Genomic DNA, 22,437 nt, shown 5'->3' on the forward strand with positions numbered 1-22,437 from the left:
ATTGTGTGACCGTGCTGCTGACTTTCTAGCTCAACAGAATAAGATCACTTTCACACTTGACTAATTGACTAATTGATCACCCCACATGTAAAAATTCACAGTAATGTACCCTCTTTTTTCAGGAGACAAATGAACAGAAGCTGTTTAAGATCGCCAGCGAGCTCTTGCATACAGAGAAAGCCTACGTGGCACGACTTAACCTGCTGGACCAGGTAAGGAAGCTCCCGTTCACTTCTGCTTCTCTACAAAGTTTCATGGGTTAAAGGTACAAATGTATTTTTATTACAAAATGCCTTCAAGTGAGATATTTCAATTATTTGCCACTTACCATCTATGTGTTGTATACGGCTCTCCAGGTATTCTGTGCTAAGCTAATGGAGGAGGCAAATAAAGGGACATTCCCCGTGGATGTAGTGAAGAACATCTTCTCCAACATCTCCTCCATCCACACCTTTCACAGCCACTTCCTGCTTCCAGATCTGGAGAAGCGTATGGGAGAATGGTGGGTGTCAGCCCTTCACTAAATGATAATAAATGCAATAGGGATGCTTGTCAAACCGCAGCTGTGTTCACATGGTTCCTTTGTACTAAAACCAACACTAGTAGTGCCAGAGTTCTTTACCTGTAAATATACTCTATAAGCTGCAAATACTGACATCTCCAGTCGTCCACATTATGGTTAACAAACTTACCTCCTCCCTGCAGGGCATCCACACCTCGCATTGGAGACATCCTGCAGAAACTCACACCCTTCCTCAAGATGTATGCAGAGTATGTGAAGAATTTCGACAAGGCCATGGAGCTGCTGAAACAGTGGACCGATCGCTCGCCTCAATTCAAGGCCATCATTCAGGAGATACAGGTACTGAGAACCCAAATCCTGTCTGGAAAAAAATGCACTTTTAAAAGGCTTCACGTACACAAATGTCCTGCAAAACATAGAAAGAGAGTTTAAAAAATTCCAATTTTTTGTGGTTATTTCTGGACAGAGCCAAGAGGCCTGTGGCTGCCTGACGCTTCAGCATCACATGTTGGAGCCCGTGCAGAGAGTCCCTCGCTACGAGATGCTGCTTAAAGACTATCTGAAGAAGCTGCCTCAAGACGACTCCGACCGACGGGATGCAGAAAGTACGTAAAAAACTTCAAATTCCACCTCCACGGAGTCATTTCTATTCCACTTTTTTGCTACATTTAGGTAACCCATCCTTTTTTTCCCCCAGAATCACTAGAGATTATCGCCACTGCAGCTACTCACTCCAACAGCGCCATACGAAAATCTGTGAGTACAGGTGATTTAAACCGAGACAGAATCTCCCTGACACCTCGACATCAAACTAAAATAAATGTCCCGTCGTCATGTAGGACAATCTGAAGAAACTGATGGAGATATACGAGATGCTGGGGGAGGAGGAGGACATTGTGAACCCCTCTAACGAGTTCATCAAAGAGGGCCACATCTTGAAGCTGGCGGCCAGGAACACCTCGGCCATGGAGCGATACCTCTTCCTGGTGAGAGAAACACAAAAACATCGCCTTATCTAATGAAGGACACTGCAGGGAAATATGCTGAGGCGAGACTTTGCCTGCATAAGTCAATTGAAACAAGTGAATCATTTCGAGGCAGGAACACCTCTGCATAAGGATACATCGGGGGCACATGAACAAATCTCTCAATTACTGAGATTGCCAGATGATGTAATTACGTTCTCGCTGTTTCTTATTAGCTTCAGGCCGAATGCCTCCCATATGTGCAATTCAGGTTGCCTGCAGCGTGTAAGACTGCCCCCTTCGGAGGGCTGATCCACACTCTTACATGTTCTGCCACCGGCCAACGTGCTTTCTGTTTCTTTTTCTGCCAGTTCAACAACATGCTGTTGTACTGCGTGCCCAAATTCAGTCTGGGGGGGACTAAGTACACAGTGAGGACGCGGATCGGCATCGACGGCATGAAGGTCCTGGAAACGACCAACGAGGACTACCCTCACACCTTCCAGGTGTCGGGGAAGGAGAGGACACTGGAGCTACAGGCCAGGTGCGTTGTATGCAGAAATATTACACATAACACAACAGCAGGTCATTTAGAAAACATCTCTGCAAACTCTGTTAAAAAGGTGCAACAACATCCCTGCTCCTTCCACACTGAAGTATATAATTATATATAATTTGTACCACATACTGTATAATTTCACATACATGTGGAAGACCTAAATGAGCAAGCTCCATATTTAAATCCTGTAAATCTCTAAATAAACTCTTTGACCACAGCTAACTGCCATGTTGGTATAACTTGGTGTTATAAGAAGAACAGGAAGTTGTGCTTTTACATTTTCACTGCTTTAATGCTTATTCTGGCTTGATTTTTCCTCCCTCAGCTCAGAGCAGGACAAGGCGGGCTGGATTAAGGTACATATAGTACAATGTTATTTTTTCATTTGATTATACGTCTTTGAAGGTAATGCAGAGTGAGTATTTATGGTAGTTTTTTTTTTTTAATTTTCTTTCAGGCTTTCCAAGAGACCATTGAGATCTTCCAGCAAAAAAATGAGTCATTCAAGAATGCGCTGAAAGATGTGGAGGAAGTGTCGGTCAGTGTCACGTCACAGTTGCACACACAGACAAACTGTCGACACCTTTCTGCACCGTCACACTGAGCATGTTTTTAATGTTTGTTTTTAATGTTTTTTAATGTTTTAATTTTGATGCAGAATGCGGAGCTGGGGAAGCGTGCCCCTCGCTGGATCCGCGACAACGAAGTGACGATGTGTATGAAGTGTAAAGAGCCTTTCAATGCTCTGACGCGGCGGAGACACCACTGCAGAGCCTGCGGATACGTAAGTTGTCACGCATAACAGAGTTATTACAGTTTTGTATTCTTATTTCTAGTATTTTTTAAAAAAATGTTTTCTGTTTCTTCTAATTATCAGGGTGAATTTACTTGATTTGTTTTTATCATAATATGCGGGGCATTTGTCGGGGGCAGATTTAAGACGTTGGGAGTTGGTATCACAATACAAACACACACTGTGTGAAGGCAAATGACCAATCTCAATAAAGAGATGTACCAGCGCCTCCTCATGCTTGGTGTGTTGACACATTTGGCCAAATTGACTAAAACTAAAGACATTTCCTGCGTATTTTTATTTCATTTTAATTTGCAAGCACACAGTATAATTTTAGTTAATTTCAGACCTAGTTTAAGTTTAGTTTTAGTTAACTATAATAACCTTAATGTGTAATGCATGCACAGTAGGCGGATGAGAGAGCATCCAAGGTCAGCCCGTTCTAATTTTATTATAATAGTGGTGTTAAATAATAAAGAAATACAGTGGCGTAAAATAGTTCCTGAATGTTTTAATGAACTAAATGATGCTTAAAGATACTTCCCTTCAAAAAGTGGTGATAGTTTTGATAAGAATGTGATATATTATGACATTAACTGTGGGAGTGACAGAGATCTTCTGTTCCTCTTTCTTACAGGTGGTGTGCTGGAAATGTTCGGACAATAAGGTGCCGCTTGAATACGATGGCAACAAGACCAACAAAGTCTGCAGAGACTGCTTCTCCATCCTGACTGGAGAAAGGATAGCCGAGGGCAAGAAGAAGGGCATCCTAGAGGTGAAGAGGATGTACTGTTATGTACACTAATACATACATGTGCTTGATTTTCTAAATAAAGAGGTAACTTTGCGGTTTGTCCCCCCCCGTGCAGATCGAGGCTGCTCAGTTCACAGGCAGCAGCATCATGTGTGGCTTCCTGCAGTACTGTGAGAAGAACAAGCCTTGGCAGAAGGTGTGGTGCGTCATCCCCGAGAAGGAGTGTCTGGTGCTCTATCTCTACGGAGCTCCGCAGGTAAAAACACCAAGAACATGAAGCAGAAATGCGGTCACCTATATAAAGGTAAAATCCATCCATAGAGATAACACCCTCTCCCATCCCTGACCACTCTCCTCAGGACGTGAAGGCCCAGTGCACCATCCCCCTCCTGGGCTATTTGGTGGATGACAGCGCCCGGCCCACGGACCCTCCGGCCAGCTTCCGCCTGTCTCAGTCCAAGTCCATCCACAGCTTTGCTGCCGAAACTGAGGAGCTTAAGCAGCGCTGGCTGAAAGTGATTCGCGTGGCAGTGACGGGAGAGATGCCAGAATGCCCTCAGACCAACGGCAGCAACGCCAGCATGATGGACAACAACAACACACAAGAAGCGGGCACTGACAGCACATAAGGTTGCAAGCAAACTGCTGTCGGATTGTTCAAGAAAGACGGGATGTGCAGATGTGTGCTGCACACACAAAACACAAATGCACACTCTCCATGCTGTCCTTGAAACTGAATCTTAAAGACAAAGTGGAAAAAAATCAGTGCTGGATAAGCTGCCTTTCCTCGATCCGTTTCCCAGTTTCTTCCTGGATTTTCTCATAAACCCACACAAGAACTTTTGATTCACTGCTTGATCTGCGCTGGATTACTAAAGGACATGTCTGGTACAATCAACACTAGAGCCGAGGGGCCTCAGGATTGATCGACTTTCTCAAACAGGCACTATTAAGGACAGCTCAAACTCAGTCTACATAGACTCTTAACCTGTGTCAACTCCTGTTGAGCCAGTGGACTAGCACAGCGCCCTGTACAGGATGTGAATCAAAGCAAAGGGACGATCCAAACTTAAGTCTGCTGGTGCTGTAACTCAACTCTGTGTACTTGTACAGTATAAATGTTTTTTCTTGTTTCAAAAAGGAACGATTGTGTTTTCATGTACAGAAATCAGTCCGAAATGTTTTGATAACATAGAAAACTATGATAGAAAGTATCTACAGTATTCCCGCTGTTCTTCGCTTGAGAAATGGTTCCAAAGCTGCGAGAATGATCATGTGCTTGGGTAATGATGGCCTCATCTTTCTCTCTCATCCCTCAGCGCAAGCAGTTTAAAGCGTATATAGGCTGACCACAGGAGATATGCATTGTCCTTGAGTTGTTTGAGTCTAAAATACCAGCTGTATGGGGCACTATATGGGTGGGTCAGTATTTTATTTTATATGGCAATAGCAACACATGTTGTGATATAGTACATTCTCCAGAAAAACTGTTCATAACTTATCTTTATAGATAAAATAAGCAAATGTGAATGTCTGTTTTTTTTATCTCATCTAGTTCAGGAAAACCTGACAAGTCAAGGCTTCATCACATTGATGCAAAAATCCTGATAATCCATTTCTACAGTAAGTCAGTCCTGCTCCTAGAGTTCCAAAACTGCATACAATGGCAACCAGAACTGTATGAGTGGCACTAAAGCAATTTAGTATTGCTCCTCCATAAAGTTTGAAAGATTTGGAGACAGATTTCTTTTTTTTTTTAAATGGTTAAAGTCGAAGCAGCAGAGGCTAACGTATCCCATAGCAGCAACCTCGCTTCAAAAACATTGGAGACATTGGAGGAGTGCCCCGTTAAAGGTACAGCTACATCGGTAGAGACAATATAACAAGGTCACAAATCTCTTACGGCCTCACATGTATTGTCATACATGAGCCAGCCAGTGCTGATGGTATTGAAACGGGACACTGTAAGCATGTGTGTTCTAAGGTGGCGTTCATAGTCAGTCATGTGCAAAACATGTGAGGGTGGATGGTAAATGCTTGTCTGACTACAGGACAGTCACGGACCTTAATTCCTGCGGAGAGAGATGAGAGAGGATCACTGTTGTCGTGTGGCAGGTTTTCTATTTAGATGCAAATGCAGCACAATCACAGATGAAGCAAGCTGGTGCGAGACATGTAAATGTTTTTAATGCTGTAATTAATTTTATTTAAAGTAATTTATAGAGAATGACAAGCATGATCTGTTCAAAGTAGCACAAAGTTGTTCCCTCACTGTCGACTACGAGGTGCAGTAGGTAGATGTTATTTTTCCTGAGAGCAGATGTTTTTCCACTAACTCACCAAACCTCGGCTCTTCAGTGCGACAGCGACCGGTCACAGCGCTGGAGGGACCGTGTTCATTCACGCGGTCCCGTTTGCAGATTTCGCCCCCCTCTGTGCTCGATGCTGGTGCTCGCCTGAGTCTCTCCCCTCTGAACTCTTTCCCCTCCTCAGTGTTCAAATAAATAAAATAAAAAATCCAAGAAAATACAAGAGCACAAAACTTCCTTGTCTGTAAGATCTGAATGTATATCCAGATTTTTTTTATGTGTCTCATCCCCTCCCCAAAGGTTTGAGAATCTACGCACTTTACAGTCTTATAAAGTGTACCTTCAAAGGAAATAAAACGAGATTAAATACGATGCATGTGGATCTAGCTTGTTTGTAAGAACTGCTTTAGTGCCTTGTGCTACAGTGTGTTATAACGATTCAAAGCAGTCCTGGTGACTTCTGGTTAAATCAGCCACCGTGGTGCTACTTTCACAAAGAAACATCTCCTTTTGGTTCCTGGTTTTGCTTCTCCTGACTGCTGCTTTTTTCACAATGAGTCAACCCAGACATGCAAAAATAGGTGAACTCAATAGTTTCTGTTTTTCAGAAGCAGTCCACAGTGTGAAAGTGAAATTTATAATAAGTGAAACCCTAAAAAGAAAAACAAAATGCTGGGACAAAGACTCAGTGAACAGGAAGAACGTTTCTAACCACTATATTCTCACCTGTATGCATGTGGGCAGATAGCGACTCCAGTTAACCTTCACGGACTGAATAAATCCTGCTTATTACTGGTGTACAGCTGCTTTGTGGTGTGATGTGTGTGAATTAATCAAGTATTTAACAGGTTTAGAAAACGTTTATTTTCACAAAAGACAAAAAAAAAAAACAAAAGGTGAGAAATCAGATCAGAAGAATATCAAATTTTCTTAACAAGTAAAAATTTCATAACTAAGTCACTTTGTTTTCACTTCATTGACAAACGCTCCTTGCATAGCATTAGTCAAACATAATTAGGATTGGTCACACTGAATGCACCACCTCCTGCGATGGCGTGAACATCCCACAATACTGGAGACAGGAGCTACAACAGGTCGGTAAAAAGGAGTGATGTTGCCAGAAAAAGCAGAAAGTTCAAGTCCTTGGTAGTTTGCTTGGCAGGCGTTTTCAGAGAAGCTTGAGTGTTTTGGGGCTTGGCTAGTCTTTGTATTTGTGTGAATGTCCGTCTCAGCTTTTGGGCTGTCGGAGGAGGCCACGGATCCTGCGAACCAGAGCCTGGATGAAGGTGTAGCGGGATCGGACCTGGCTGTACAAACCCTCCACCTCCAGCAGCTTCCTCTGCAGAGCCTCTCCGAAACCTGCGGCCATGTCGCTCTTCAGCTGCACACACACACACACACACACACACACACACACACACACACACACACACACACACACACACACACACACACACACACACACACACACACACACACACACACACACACACACACACACACACACACACACACACACACACACACACACACACACACACACACACACACACACACACACACAGAGAAGATGGAGGGATCAGGAATAACGTTTGTGGTAACGTACATGTGCGGGCAGAGGCAACAGATGTTGGCACGGCATGATGTTTGTCAGAGCAGCACTAAAAGGGTAACAACATTATGCTCACGCCCGTGTGTGTGTGTGTGTGTGTGTGTGTGTGTGACAAGAACGTGCAGCTGTTTGGCAGCTTACGGCCATTTCTTACCAGGTCCAGGTCTTGCTGGCTGACGCGGGATAGACCGAGGCTACGACCTCCGCTTGCCTGCAACCCACCAAACGAGTCTGAAGAATAGAAACATTTAGATTAACTGGTTGCAATCAAGCTCAATTCAAATCGATTCCAAATCCAGGGAAGAGAAACACTGGCTTTGCAGTTGAGTTTTCCTTATTCATTTCCTGTTAATTCCTTGTTTTATTTTGCTTTGATTAAGACCGCCTGAAGTGAACTGAATCCCACCCTGGCTTTAATGTGCATGTGTCTAGCATCTTTTCTCACCATCTGTGAGGCGTGATCTATAGAAACTGGCTCCAGGCAACAGGGAGTCCTTGGGGTCGGTGGGAGTACAATGCAACAGGTAGTACTCAAGGTGGCGCCACAACACAAACAAACAGGTCTCAATAACATCTGACGAAGATGCAGGTCAAGGCATTTTGTGCATGTTGTAATGAGGCAAATGTACAATAACCAGTGATGGACAATAAGTGCTCTAATGTTTAATTCAAGGGGTGAAAATTCATCCTGTGACTACAACTGTGCCAGCACAGGGCCAAAGGATACAGGAGCACAGGGCGAGCAGCTTGGCTCTGTTGTTGATAAGCTGGACCAGCCGTCTCTTGGCCAGCAAGCTCCTCTGGACTGATGAGATTTTCTCCACCCCTCCTGGGCCAGACACCAGGCCTTGGCACAACTACAGAGAAGATGTCTGGTTAGAACTGAAGACAATGCATGTTGGCACCAACAAGGTGCATTAAATAAAGAATAGTTACTTATCATTATTCATAACTTTTACCTTAACTTTTGATTGCAACATTTATAAGGGAAGAAACTGAAGGACTGATCATGTGGATGAGTGTGAGAGGAATTAGTGTACTGGTCCATGGTTACCTCCTTGAGTTCCTCAGGAGGTAGCTGATCCAGGCTCTGCAGCTTGCCAAGGCTTTGTCTGTGACTCTGGTGGAACCGGAAGAAATCTGCAGCGCTGTTCTTCAGCAGGTACAGGACCAGACCCAGACTGGGGGCCCGAGAGTAAGCCATTGATGGCAGAGTGGACGAGAGATCTTGAAAAAAAATAAATAAATAAAAAATAAGAGCCAGATTCAGTCTCATATTTGTGGAAATAGCTGAGTGCTGCTGAAAATAAAAAGCTAACTAGTGGTAAAAGCTGCCAGAACATTTTCTTCTTTTTCTTACACACACACACACCTCTCTCTTTCTCTCTCTCTCACACTCTCACTCTCACTCTCACTCTCTCTCTCACTCTCTCTCTCACTCTCTCTCTCACTCTCTCACCTGTGCGTCCTCCTTCCCTGCCAGCTGGCTCGCTGCCTGACGGGCTGAAGAGGCAGATGCTGAACTGGGCCTGGGTTGAGCTCTGCAGCAGCAGGGTTTGGCAGTACTCCATGATGTTAGCACACACCTGGGCACAGAGGACAGCACCTCTCAGGTCACTGACAATAGTGCTGATGAATAATAATGACTATGGATGAGACTCCACACACATTGTTTCACTGCCATTTGTATCCATTTTTTCTCCCACGGCCCATTATTCTGTTGAACGATGTGAAAGTCTTGGTGACTTCTTACCAGGAATACTCGCTTACATTTCAGTGAGACAAGCCCTTAGAAACTACACAGCAGCAAGCAAGAAATACAAAATACCAAGTAATCACAGGCATCACCACCCTCACCATACGTCTCTTACTGCTTCATTTATAGAAAGCCCTTTGTCTGACCTGTTGCATGGCCACCTCCATCTCCTCTCGTCTTTCTGCTGAGTCACCAGGTGCAGCAATCTCAGCCTGCTTCAGCAACCTTTCCCGCTCGCTTCCCACCAGACGGCCGAGCAGGGACAGACACAGGCGCTAAAAAAAGAAGAGACGTATTACTGAGTGTTTGACTCACACATGAATTTGAATGGATGTGCATGAGCAGGGATAGAGAAGGCGACAATAAAAATGCATATCTTCTATATGTGATAGAAACAATGGCCGCTGTCTAACCTGGAATCTGTTGACGTGACCCTGAAACTCCAGAAGAGCAGCGCTGTTGGCCTCCCCACCCATCTCAAGGGCACCTGAGGGACCAAGCAACACATGATCAACCCTCTTCACAGAGTGTCTGACATGTGAATATGTGGTTTGTGGTTAATTGCTTATTATTGTACCTGGCAGAGCCGTCTTGCTAATGATGCCAGTAAGCAAAGAGAGTTCCTGCAAAGCCCCCATACTGAGCTCCTGACAGCGCAACAGGGACTGAATGGTGTCTGCATGAACTATCAGCCACTGGAGAACCTACACACACACACAGAAAGAAACACAGTTGGAAAAGTTATTTAAAAGAAACATCCACAAAAGGTAAGAGTTGTCTGTGATACCACAAGCTGTGTGCTCACCTGTGCTGCCCCCTGCTGGTGATTCATGGTGGTAGATGTCAGGATCACCTGAAACAGCCTCAAGGTCGGTAAGAGAATCTGCCTGTAGCGGTCCATAGGGCTGGGGATGAAGCCTGATGGGTCCCTCATCACCCTGAGGACCACGAGGGAACAGACACAAAGTTTGGTATTACTATAAATAGACACCTCAGGAACAGAGGTTATTTGAACAGCAGAGAAAGGAGCTACAGTCAGACCAAAAAAATGTAGTTTAAAATTCTCCTTGAGAAGTGCTGAGTCGATATACCAACCCGTTGACCTTTCTCCTTCCAAAATTACCAACCCAACATGTAGTATTTCTTTCTTTACAATAATTTGGAAGAAGTCTTGCATGACCAACTTGATTATATTGTAATTAAAATGACCAATTTAATTAAAATTAAAAATTTATAATAATGATAAGAGATTAAAGAGTTACTCCACCACCTCATTTCTTCTATTTCCACATCCGTACCTGTGTGCATCGTTGTCAGGTACCATGTCAAACACCTGACACTCTATCAGCTGCGCCACCAGCCCACAGCGCAGCAGCTCCACAGCTCCCTGACCTGTCTTAGCCACACGAGTCAGCAGAGCCTGAAAAGACACAGCAGAGTTTCTACCTTCATGATGCTGCACTTCAGACAGAGGCCACTGGCCCTGCGGGGCCTAGAAAAAAAAAAAAAAAACTAAGCAAAAGAATATCTGCTTAAATGCACATCTCCTCACCATCTTGCTCTCGTAGATGTAGAGTGGTTTGAGGAGGGGCGGCTGAGGTGTGAGCAGGCTCTGCAGGGCGCTATCATCCTGTCTCAGGCTCTCAACCAGTGACCGCAGGTAGCCACTGTTGCAGACGTAAACAAGCCACTGATTCTGACGGTCTATGGACAGGATCCGGTCCAGCACCGCCAGAGCCAACATCTGACAGGGAGGAGACAAGGATGAAAAAGCAAGCGTTGGGAGAGAAAAAACTGGGAGTCCAACAGAGAGCCAGGCTAGGTAGTCATGAAATATAGGAGGTACTGAATTAGTCATATATATTTAGCCTTTCAACAGACCTTTGTGATCTCAAATGTATAAAAGTCTATTTTAGTTCTTCAGTTTCAAATGATGTGCCATGTTTTTGTAACGTGAGTACACAATGTTAACACTGTTTAAGTATGAGGCTGAAAATGGCAGAGTAGGTAGACGAGTCATTGCTGTATGAATCGTATGGTTTTGGCTCTTACCCTGCTAATTTCATGGCCGTCACAGGCATCCCGACACACCACCTCCATGAGCGCCCTGCCGTAGCTCTCAATGATAGCGAGGTTCTCTCTCTGCAGTTTGGAGAAACCATCTTCGGGGGCTGTGAGACGCTCCCACATTGCCTTCCCCGCTGGAGAGATGGAGAGGAAGATTTGCCTCAGGTGACCAGACAAAATCTGCACATTGTCCTGATAAGGACTCTCATAAAGACAGTCTGTGTTACTCTGTGTTATACCTGTCTGCAGAGTGTCTGGCTCTTCGGGTTTCTGGGCGATTTGAAGGTAGTATAGCAGAGAGCCATACAAGTGAGCACGCAGACGCTGGTATCCACCTCCTTAAAATGAAAAAGATAAAATAAAGTCTAGCCTGACCGAGATTTCTCCTAGCAACACATCTAATGAGAGAAATGTGGCTTTATGAGTGTCAGCGGTTGTTAGTCATCACTAACCAGTGCACAGGATGAAGTCCAGCAGCTTGCGGAGAATCAGGTGCAGGGCAGAGTTGGCGATGGAGGCAAAGCCGGAGGATGCTTCTAATCCCGCCCCCTGCTGCTGCTCAGACAGGACTGATTGGCTGAGGTGGGCTGTCAGAGTGAAGACTGCCCCAGCAACGATGGGCATCAGTTCTCCTGCTGCATCCTCAGATAACACCTGCAGAGTCAACGTATGTTACACTAACTCGTATAGAAAATTATCGAAAGATCTTATATATTTGCTTCATTCAATACACATATAACGATCAGCGCTGAATAAAAGCCATGACACCACTGAACATGTTCTTTACTGTGACTATGAGCGAAACCTTTTCATAAATGATATGATATTGATATTATTGCTGCACTAATTTTAACCTCCGTGTGACAAACATCCTCATTAACCTTATCATGCAGGTCTAGCAGCAGGTCTCTGATGATGAGCTGCCTGTCGTCAGCAGGTATGAGGTCAGCGGGGCAGGCGGTCAGCAGCGTCTCCACCAGGCTCCTCCAGGACCGCAGCGCGTGTCGCTTTGCGCTCAAGCTCCGACGGACGCGATTGCGTTCAACCACCTGCTGCAGGATGGAGTTCACCTCCTAGAAGAATCCAGCCAAGGACAAAGATGAATCTGGGCAAATGTTGTAGCTCCAGCTTTCTTTTTTGTTTAAGATATTTAATGAGCAATAAGTCACAATACAGGACAGTGGTGACTGTCAAACCGACCAACAATCCAAATCACAATGTGGAAAAGTGATAATAATGATGTTTCCACAAGAACATACAGAGATTGAAACTAAGAAAAATTACAAAAACCACCAAAACAAAAAAAGAGAAAGAGAAAGAGAGGGAAAGGTGTGGGGTCCATCTATCAGAAGACTGAGAATGGGCAGCATAAAGGAAAGTCACGAAAGGTTGCCACTTCAAAGTAACCTCTCACAGAATATTTAATATCTTTTCTAGCTTCAGAAAAATCACAAAGCCTCCAGATTTTATCTGCAGGAGAAAATGTTGAATTACACAAAAGTAAAGTCCCATTAGTTTTAGTTCACTCACCTCCATTAACAGCGGCCTCTGTCCAATGGCTGCCATTCCTTGCAGTGCATTCACCTCAGCGACCAGCACTCTATGGAGCAACTGTGAGGACAAATAAAATGACATTTGAAGGTTAGTCAAGAACAGCGCAAGAATAAATAAAAAAAACACAGTTGAGACAACAGAGAATACCACATGTTCCACATCAACACCCACCTTAACGTTGCACACAGTGTGTCCTTGTTCATTGACATGCTCACAGTTGGATATCACCTGCTCTATCTGAGCTCGCTCAAAGAAGTCGAGCTGCAGCAGCTCAGGCATGTCCTGACTGAAATCGATGGCATCCAGCACGCTCAGCAACTTCCTGCGTACTGGTGGCATCAAACAAGCACGAGATGAGTCATAGTCAAAAATGATTTGAGGAGAACCACAGCCTTAGATGGCAGCTTGAATAAACTAAATAAAAAAGGTGGCACAAACCTTTAGAAACTGTGTCAAAATGCAAGAAACCGCTGACTGATCTGGTTTCTTCCTCCATGCCTGATTCCCCATCAACTAAAAACAAAAATTAAAAGAGCTTCATTGAGATTCATGGATCAAAGAGCTTTCCTGTGTGGGCCATTGCTTTTAGGAGTTTGAGTGCACATGCTTTTGTACATTGATCATCAGCACTGGCTTTTAAACCAGAAAATATTAAAAAATAAAAGGGCAGAATTCCTTCATGTATTTGAAAAAGTTCAAGAGGTATGTATTAATATAAATAATAAGAACTAATCCTCGGGGAAATGGCTATTGAGGCCTAATTTCTGAAATTAATGCAACAGAATTTCAAGACTGTTAGACCTAAAAAATACCTGTGTGTTGCGTGTGTGGCTGGTCATCCAACAGGAGGCTGACGAGGCGTTGCGTATGCGATCGCTGGCGGTTCAGTGAGGTCACTCTCAGCTCAATTGCAGCTGTTTTCATGAGCCAAGACATCTGGGAGAGGGCAGCGATCTGATTAGCTGAGGAGAGCAGGAAGTCAAAGAATGAAAAGAAAAGACAAGCTTAGCTTTATAATAGTAACATTGTTCATCATTGCTTCTACTTCCTGGCTTTGGTTTTACATTTCTATGTCAGGAACACAATTTTATTACCTCCTTTCCACAGAAATACAAAACAACCACTAATTTCTATTAATCTACTGCATTTCCTGCTACTGCCTCTTTGTGCCATGTTATTCATCCATCGCATCTCTAATGCTTATCATCATATATTTCAGGACTAAAGTGATCAGCAGGGTTTCCTGTGCTCACTTGGCAGGATGAAGGGCATGTGCTGTAGGTGAGAGAACAGGAAGTCCTGGCTCGTCCTCAGATAGCGCATGGTGGGTCCTGATGTGTCTGGGCAGGCACACAGCTGGTAGATCACCTGAGAGAGGGAGACAGTGACAGATTAATCAGAAAATCAGCCCCCACACAAATTCCACATACACATTCAAGCTAATGGGCATAAAATGCAAAAATAGAGCTGCTAATGTGCTAAAAATTGCACTGCAGAGACTGGTCCCCAGCTCCATTTCTTTGAAGGGAGGATGAAGAGTACCTGGTAGCAGAGCTCAGCCAGGTGTGGGGCCTGCTGTGTGAGTACAGGTCCTGATCTCCTCTCAGTGCCTCTCTGCAGGAGACTCAGGATGGCGTGCAGGCAGCTCCGTGGACATCCCAGCACACCTGTAACACACAAATGCACCGTCAACTGGATGATAACACTCAGGTCATCAGATCCCTTTTTTCATCCAGAGCAGAACCCAACAAATACTGCTGAAATCACAAACAAAATTAGCCTTCCAAGATATAAAGATATGGACTGACCTGGGTCCTGGAGGTTGGTGGAGGACACGGGCTTTTTGACTTCATAGCCCAAAAGATACAGGGCCAGATTGGGCGTCTTCAGCTCGAGGGAGGTGATCAGCAGGTTCAGGATATGGATCTGGGTTTCATGTCGGATTCTTGCAACCTTCTTTTGTGCGTCAGCGTCTGAAAGTTTGGGAGTAGAATAGTAGGCGACATTAGCGATACGCAGGATAAGCTTCCACAATATTGACAGTGCAGGATTTAAATCACACACAGGAAATGGCGCAGTTTTTAGGGCAATGAAAACGTTTACAGACAAACAAGACGTCGCGCTCACCGTCTCCGTTCTCTGTTCCCTCCTCTGCCTCTTCACTGTCCAGACATTCCACAAAGCCTGCCATCAGCTTGTCACTCACAGTCTGAAGGAACAGAAACAAAAACTGTTCTCAGCTACAAACACAACTAAAGTTTCCCACTTCTGATCACAGACACAGAAACATTTCATCCAAACATAGATTTTATTTATTATATAACAATACAAAATCAAACTGCAGTGTTAATATATATTCTACGGTTTTCATAAGTTGAACTTTTAATGAAAGTTTCATTTAGTCCACATAGAGTCTATATCAAAAGTAGAATGACGCCCACAATTTAACTCTAGTCTACTTAAAATGCATAAATAATAATAAAGAACCTTTTCGTGCAATATTTTTGCTTTCTTGTTTCCCTTTTTCTCTTGTTTACAGCTCATCTTTTTGTGAGATATTGTGATGCTTTGTGGAAAACATTTCCCCCCATTTGTTAAGACTTGATAGTTACGTACCTGGTCGTGTGTGAAATCTCCCACCAGCCTGTTCTGAATGTTGGGGTAGTTGGCGATTCGGCGCAGGATCTTGGCACTCTGGAAGGCAGCCTCTGGGTTGGAGCTGCTGTGGTACAGATACCTGCAAGAGACAAACATAGGTCACCATTAATAAACCCTTTACTGAAGGAGGTTTCATACATTTTGACTCTTCTAACGAGTAAAGCATAGAGATACAGGAAAGTTAAACAAGCACAGACTCACAAAAATCACAACTGTGGGGTCACTACCACAGTTCAAAGCCAGGATGCCCTTACCTTGCAATATTGACAATGTGATCAGCCCTTCGAGTTTGAGGGCTGACCCCCTGGAGGAGCTGCTCCAAGGGGGAAACCAGCAGGGAGGCCTGACTCTCCCTGAGGAGGTCCATGAACACAACCTCCTTCTGCAGAGCCAAGTCCAGCAGGCACAGGCAGTGCAGCACCGCCGACTCCAAGTGCTTCTTACCTAAAAGTGAAGGGTAGCGCAACATGCCATCAGAACAAACATATGCGCATAAAAGCGATCCCTCTTTCTCTTGACAGCAGCTGCGTATGTTCTCTCACCAGGGAAGGGTGCGTAGGTGTCCAGCTGGCGTACACCCTCCTCCAGCAGGCTGAGGCACAGTGCCAGCATGGGCGAGTCGTTGAGCAGGTGGAACATGATGCTGTGGCCGGGGGGCTTTTGGGCCGGGAGCTGCTCACCCTGCAGCTCCACCATCTCCTGGATAAAGTCTGACGGCTGGGGCTCGTAGTCCCGCAGCAGCTTGTGGAACACCTCCAGGACGGCGTCAGCAACCTCCCACTGAGTGATGCCGAGGGGGAAAAAGGGGAAACGAAGCAAAATGAATGGATGTGTGTGTAGCATACAGTTACACGTCGTCACCCTGGGAGAGCACTACGCAGCACTTTACCTTCTCAGCTGGACGGCGATATGCTCTGGTGGGGAAGGGGAGGAACACGGAGTCACGCAAGAAGTTCAGGTAAGGCTGAAATCCTGGCACGCGTATCCCCGCCCCTAAATTAACGGGCAGGCTGCTCTCAACCAAGGTGCTGGTGAGATGACAGAAGGCTCGTGTCAGGGGATACTCCTCACAGCTCGACTCGATCTCATTCAGCTCCACCTGAGGCCAAAATAAACAGAGAAAACAAATTGTAAAATTTTAAAGACATCTCTAACAATAAGAACTCACTCTGAGCAGTAAGAATCTAGCATCACATTCACAGACGACTCACTTCAATTCCAGCTGCCTGCCTCTGTCCCGGGGCTCGCACTGTCTGAAGGATCTGTGAAGAAAATGAAATTAGAAGACTTTTAAAATATCCAACACAACGAGCTGCAAAACTCAAAACAATCTCATAACCTTACAAGGATTCAGCTGTTTAAATAAAGATAAGCGAACACAGTTAATCAGATAATGACTGACAGTAAAATCTAAAGCTTGTAGTTTTGTTGTACGTCTTCTGGTTAGGTCCTGAGCATTATATAGATATTAACTGATGAACTGTCTGTAATTATGCTCAGGCTGACCTGTGTGTACTCCAGTGACTGCCAGAGTGAAGCAGCGATCTCTGGTGACTTCCCAAAGGCTGCCAGGCAGTGGAGGATCTCAGCCTTCAGGACGGGAGGAATGCTGCACTGTAGCAATCCCAACATGACTACCACCGGTGTCCACTGGGGATGCTCACATAGCGCCAGTCGAGCATTTTCACTCTAAAGAACATCACACACACGCAAAACACCTCGGTACAGTTAGATAAGAACAATCTGAGCAACCTGAATGCTACAGAGCTTTCGGAGACACGAGGATGTAAAATGTAAAAGAAATACAACAAAGCTTTGTTACATATCAATTTTGACCATGACGTTGTTCTACAGTGCCCATAATATGCCCATCCCTCCAGTAAATGCTGTATCCATACCCATGTAATGATGGTGGTGAGCAACTGCAAAAACGAGATGAGTCCCTCCATCTCTCTTTGGGTGATTCCCCTCAGCGGTGGGTGGCGGTACTGTGCTGCGTCCGGATTTGGAAAGTCTCGTCGCAGGTTCTCGTGGTAGAGCATAAGGGAGTGAAAAAAATGCTCCCAAGACACTGGGCTGCCTGAAACTCCCTGGATGTTGTCACCTGCATATATGTACACGATATTAGTTGGTATTCATTCCAATATGTATTGGACTAAATAAGCTTTTAAAGTCTGATTTGAGAGTCTCTCCGTCATTCCTTTCAAATATACTACTGAACAGCCATAAAATTTGTCAATGCTTTCCCAATCGAGAACCACAAAATCATATCAGTTGCTCCTTGCCAAAAGGTCAACCTGCACATGAAAAGTTCAGTAGTTTCAATTTCCGACATCAATCTGAAAATAAATAGACAATATGCTCTTACTGTGTGTGGCTCCATTGGTTTTAAGCAGGCTAAAGCAGTAGTGGGCACACTGAGGACCATTGGCGAGGCCTTTTACCATACGGAGATAGGAAATATAGAGGGTGGAGGGCAGAAGGTCTCCCATCTGACGCACAAACTTGGACAGAACCACCTGCATCAAAGCGAACGGGGGGGGGACCTCTCAGCATTAAGGAAATAGTACACAAGACAAGCAATCCAACTTTTTTCGATAACCTTTCAGAATCAGATTTTTTTTGGTGCAACAAGGGTCCAGAAAAAAACACAGCTCTTACCTGTTTATGTGGGGGCCTTTGGAGTGCCATCCCCAGGTAGGACCCCTGCAGGGAGGTGTGCTGGAGAGACTCTGTGGGACACCAGAAATCCAGACCCAACTCCAGCCCAAATGAGTCCTTGCTGTAAAACTCTCCAATCTGAAAAAGACAAAACAATGCTTAAGATGTAAAATGGTGATGCAAGCCGATATGTTTATGTGCATTTGCATGTGTTTAAGGAAAAGGACTGACGAGGATCATGAGGTGGTCCAAGTCCTTGCGTAATGATGATGGAAGCTCACTGTCCATCTGTAGGGACATGTGCACCAGTCGGGCATCCTCATCAGCACGGTTACGAAGCTGTTTCACCTACAAAAGACACCAAAAAGATGCTACGTTACAAACCATCTAATCAATACATAAAATAATGAAAACAACAACCTTCTAATCAGAAACACAACAACATGACAGCCCCCAACTTAAGGGTGGAGTTAGCGATTCTGGAGAAACATTTAGCTAGTTAGCATATTCAGACAGTTAGCATGTGCCAGATGTACCCTCCTTCTCGCTCCCCATCTCCCCTCCCCGCTTGTGCACAAGCATGAATGCCTCCTTTTGCTGATTGGCTGAAATAATGTTGTGTGGCTCAGTCTGACACATTGTTTGATTCCCACTTACAGAGTGAGGGCTGTGCATGAACAACAGGCTTTCTTTCAGTCACACTCATAAAACGGACAGCTAGCGGACCGTGAGTAGACACTGAATCTGACAAAAAGTGTATTGGACTGGAATTGCAACCTTTAAGTATAAACATTGGCATTTCTCACCTTCATTGGCATGAGTGCCAGGAAGTCCGTGATGAGCGAATGCAGCCGGCGAATGTAAAACTCTTCCTGGCCGAAACTCTCACATCCCAGTATGCCCTCCCTCATAAACAAAAAGACATCTCCCAGCAGAGCCTGGTCAGCCAGAGCCTCATCTGCCTCAGTGAACTCCACCAGGGCTGCAAAACACACACATAAAAATAGACAGCGTTTAAGACTGCTGCTATCTTTGAGAACTCAAATTCCTTCAAAGGGTTTTCTTCAAACAGCTAGAAGGAATATTCAATGCAGGACGTAGGGAACTTACCACATCCTTGTGGTAGCTGAGAAAGGACCCTCAGAGACAGAGCCCAGGCCAGTCTGCACACAGCCTGCAGGCCTGGAAGCTTCCACGGCTGGCCGTCCATCAGACGACTGTGGATTGCAGAAACATACTGCCTCTCCGTCAGCAACGGCAGAGCCTGGAGCAAATCTAGGGGTAGGCAAAAGCAAAACACTGAAACTAATAGAAATCTTATGCATAGCAACAAGCAGTATGGTTTTGTGGATTTAACCAGTGAGTTCAAATGAAGACAAAATTATACTTTGCATGTATTCAGGATGTTCTCACCTTCTCTATCCTCTGTTCCCTGTTCCAGAAAGCTGACATCCAAGCAGTAGAGCAGTGACATGACCAGAGACATGTTCACACTGTCCAACGAGCCATCAGCTTGAGCTGTCACCGTCTCCAAGTGGCCAATGAGAGCCAGGGTGTTGTCTTTACTCAAAGGTGACTGGCAGGTCCATGAAAACAGGCTGTCTGCCAGGGCCTGTCGGGATTCTTTGATGAGGTCGGAAACCTGGAGACAAGAGAGGGATTTCAATGGTGTCCATATTCCTCTTTGTATATTCTTCCGCTCCATGTTTCCTCTTCAGTCTCAACAGAAAGCTGCTGGAGTTGCATGAATCAGGTATGATTGAAAATCAACATTTTGCAAAGATTATTATCTCGAAGATTTGCTCCCACCTCTTTCCTGTGCTTCTCGTTGCCAAGGCCACGCTCCTTCTGCAGCCGTTCAAACTCCCGTGTCACATTTATCTCGGACACCAAGGTTAGGATGCGTTTAGTCAGACCCTGGTTCATCAGTTCATCTGTAAAGCGTGTCGTCAAAGCCACCAGCTCTTCACTGAGTGAGGAGACAAACAACAGTACAGGTCAATAACAAGAGCACATAGGTATTAATTTAAAAAAAAAAAAAAAGTAACTGAACAATAAGATGTTTATGACACCTGTCACTGAATGTACCCTTGGTAAAGGACATTAATACCTCAGGTCCAGGGTGAAGGTCTTGCCATGGCGTGACTGGATGAGTGTGCGCAGGGAGTTGGCCACACAAAGCTTTCCATCCCAGTAGAGAAGCACAGCTACTAGACCTCGCGTCAGACCTGGAAAATGGGGCTGCTGGTGTTCACCTGGAGACAGATACATATATTCAGAGAATCAAATGTGTGAAATGTTAATGTCTTTATTACTGAAAGACATCCAAAGCTTTTGGCTCATGACAAGCCAATAGCAAAATAGCCATTATAAACTAATGTCTTTGTCTTATATCCACTTTACCTGCCAACAGAAGCTCCAAGGCTGCCAACTCTCCAATATCAAACAGATCACTGAGGATGAAGGCCTCTTTGAGAAGCTGCTCCGGGAGGAGACGTGACCCCTGCTGACCTTGGATGGCGATGCCTTCTGTGCTGGCTTTACGCACCTTCTCTCTCTGCTCTGCACTCTTTGGCTGAAAATTAAGAGAAGACCAGATGTTATTAACGTCACAGTCTGAGAGGACTCATCAAGGAGGTTGCAGGCCACACTGGAAGAGTACTATTACAACATTCAAATATGAAATGAGTCGTTACAGAGGATGTGTTTGTGTCTGTGCAGCATCTCACCGGGTTCTTAAAGAGTGAGAGAAAGTGTGCTTTGTGCTTCTTCAGCTGCAGGTCCAGGAGGTGGACGCTCTCTGGCTGTCTCCTCAACACCGCCCCATCCACTGTCTCCCATAACTCCTTCAGCGGCCCCCACAGACTGGCTCCTGGGTGGGTAAATGGGTTTTCATGAGTCTTGTCTCATTACACACGAACAGATCTGAACACTTCTACTTTGCTAGTTTCTAATAAAACGTACTTGGCATTGGAATTTCTTGCTTTGTGCATTTCGTGTGTCCCATATGATACATATCAAGACTGAGATTCTGCTGAATCCTGCACTCACACTTGGACTACTTTTTGTCAAGAGTCAAATTCTATTATCAGTGAATAATAATCTATGCTATTATCTGATTATTATCTGATGCAAATGATTGACAGAAAAGATGTTTGGAAATGACTTTCATGATGTTGACATTGTATATCTTGTCCAGACTGCCACATTGAGTAATAACTCTTGCTGATATGATACTGATGCATATAAGCCACATAGTGTAATACAGACTGATGACAGGTGGTCATGTGACAGTACTTGTTAAAGTGATTTGCCATTACAAGAATACTTAAGTTATATTAGTTTTAAATCTAAATGTTTTACATTTTACGTTTGTAATTGTAACTTTAGCCTCGTTGCTCAATTGCAAGTTAGATTTGACCATTGAATACAAACCATCAGGAGGCTTTGCTGTCAGTAAGCGACGTCAATCAGATCTGAACAAATAAATCTGTCCAACACTGACAGGGGTAACTCACAGTAAACCAGGGGTTAGTTCAAATCTGCGAGCAGGGCGAGGATCTGAAATCCGGAATGACAGCGATGCCAAACATTTTTTACTTTTCCCAAGTCAGTTTGTTTCGGTTTTGTTCCCAAATTAGTGAGTAAACACGGTTGCTGACCCATCTGCCAGGTGCGTCAGAGTCATAATGCCACAATGACCGCATGGCATTTGTCCTAATGTCAAAACGTGCTAAGGCCAAATGTAAACGTGTTAATTGATTAATTGTTGAGCCAACGTTAGCTAACCTAACGTTTACTGGCATGCTAGGTTAGCTTAGCAGCCCGAGCCTGAACTTCAGTGATCCAGCACCATGTGGCCAAAACCAAACACATGCGACAAAACCGGCGCTGAAAAGCGCACATGAACGTGATTATCTGTGAAACATCAACTATTAGCTACTGCCAGACATACACGCATCAAAGTTACTACATGAAATAAACATAATTCATACCCGAATTTACCGCCATCTGCGCCGCCATGATACACTCGGAAAATCGGACAGAAGGGTCCGCGATTGTGCCGGTGTGAAATTTAAAATTATGAACTATCTAAACACGGTTTGGTAACATTTGCTGAGCAAGGAAATAGCCATTTCTTGTTTAATATTCATACTGGATGATTTTAGTCAGTAAGATTTTTTTAAACGTTGCCGTAAGTCAGTATAATATTTTTAGGCGAGGTC

General features: G+C 44.6%; 2 protein-coding genes across 4 annotated transcripts in view; one reads left to right on the plus strand and one right to left on the minus strand.

Moving 5' to 3' along the window:
• Window positions 1-6,126, plus strand: part of fgd4a (FYVE, RhoGEF and PH domain containing 4a) — a 49,423-nt gene extending 43,297 nt beyond the window's left edge. For all 3 annotated transcript variants that reach the window (XM_070830563.1, XM_070830564.1, XM_070830565.1), the window contains exons 6-18: window positions 123-212; window positions 357-502; window positions 706-862; window positions 990-1,128; window positions 1,221-1,279; window positions 1,363-1,509; window positions 1,860-2,032; window positions 2,373-2,403; window positions 2,505-2,585; window positions 2,706-2,831; window positions 3,478-3,615; window positions 3,710-3,850; window positions 3,954-6,126. In XM_070830563.1, the coding sequence (XP_070686664.1) occupies window positions 123-212; window positions 357-502; window positions 706-862; window positions 990-1,128; window positions 1,221-1,279; window positions 1,363-1,509; window positions 1,860-2,032; window positions 2,373-2,403; window positions 2,505-2,585; window positions 2,706-2,831; window positions 3,478-3,615; window positions 3,710-3,850; window positions 3,954-4,223 (1,698 nt within the window). In that variant the 3' untranslated portion in view covers window positions 4,224-6,126. The remainder of the gene's footprint in view (window positions 1-122; window positions 213-356; window positions 503-705; window positions 863-989; window positions 1,129-1,220; window positions 1,280-1,362; window positions 1,510-1,859; window positions 2,033-2,372; window positions 2,404-2,504; window positions 2,586-2,705; window positions 2,832-3,477; window positions 3,616-3,709; window positions 3,851-3,953) is intronic.
• Window positions 6,127-6,743: 617 nt separating this feature from the next.
• nup205 (nucleoporin 205) lies at window positions 6,744-22,249 on the minus strand. The gene is made up of 42 exons (XM_070830255.1): window positions 22,207-22,249; window positions 20,941-21,083; window positions 20,615-20,786; window positions 20,322-20,466; window positions 20,021-20,180; window positions 19,625-19,853; window positions 19,322-19,486; window positions 19,018-19,193; window positions 18,443-18,559; window positions 18,212-18,349; window positions 17,919-18,069; window positions 17,449-17,654; window positions 17,057-17,239; window positions 16,762-16,812; window positions 16,440-16,649; window positions 16,093-16,330; window positions 15,805-15,994; window positions 15,509-15,629; window positions 15,020-15,101; window positions 14,701-14,865; window positions 14,435-14,559; window positions 14,146-14,260; window positions 13,705-13,854; window positions 13,331-13,405; window positions 13,064-13,221; window positions 12,869-12,949; window positions 12,220-12,411; window positions 11,791-11,992; window positions 11,578-11,676; window positions 11,324-11,472; window positions 10,824-11,015; window positions 10,570-10,691; window positions 10,077-10,209; window positions 9,849-9,975; window positions 9,685-9,758; window positions 9,418-9,546; window positions 8,975-9,101; window positions 8,570-8,742; window positions 8,243-8,372; window positions 7,961-8,089; window positions 7,670-7,746; window positions 6,744-7,284 (listed from the first exon to the last, which is right to left on the minus strand). Exons 1-42 carry the CDS (start codon window positions 22,232-22,234, stop codon window positions 7,132-7,134), a joined length of 5,982 nt encoding a protein of 1,993 aa, XP_070686356.1. The 5' UTR covers window positions 22,235-22,249; the 3' UTR covers window positions 6,744-7,131.
• Between the last annotated feature and the right edge of the window lie 188 nt (window positions 22,250-22,437).

Source organism: Pempheris klunzingeri, chromosome 5, assembly GCF_042242105.1.
Source record: "Pempheris klunzingeri isolate RE-2024b chromosome 5, fPemKlu1.hap1, whole genome shotgun sequence".
Classification (NCBI taxonomy): domain Eukaryota; kingdom Metazoa; phylum Chordata; class Actinopteri; order Acropomatiformes; family Pempheridae; genus Pempheris; species Pempheris klunzingeri.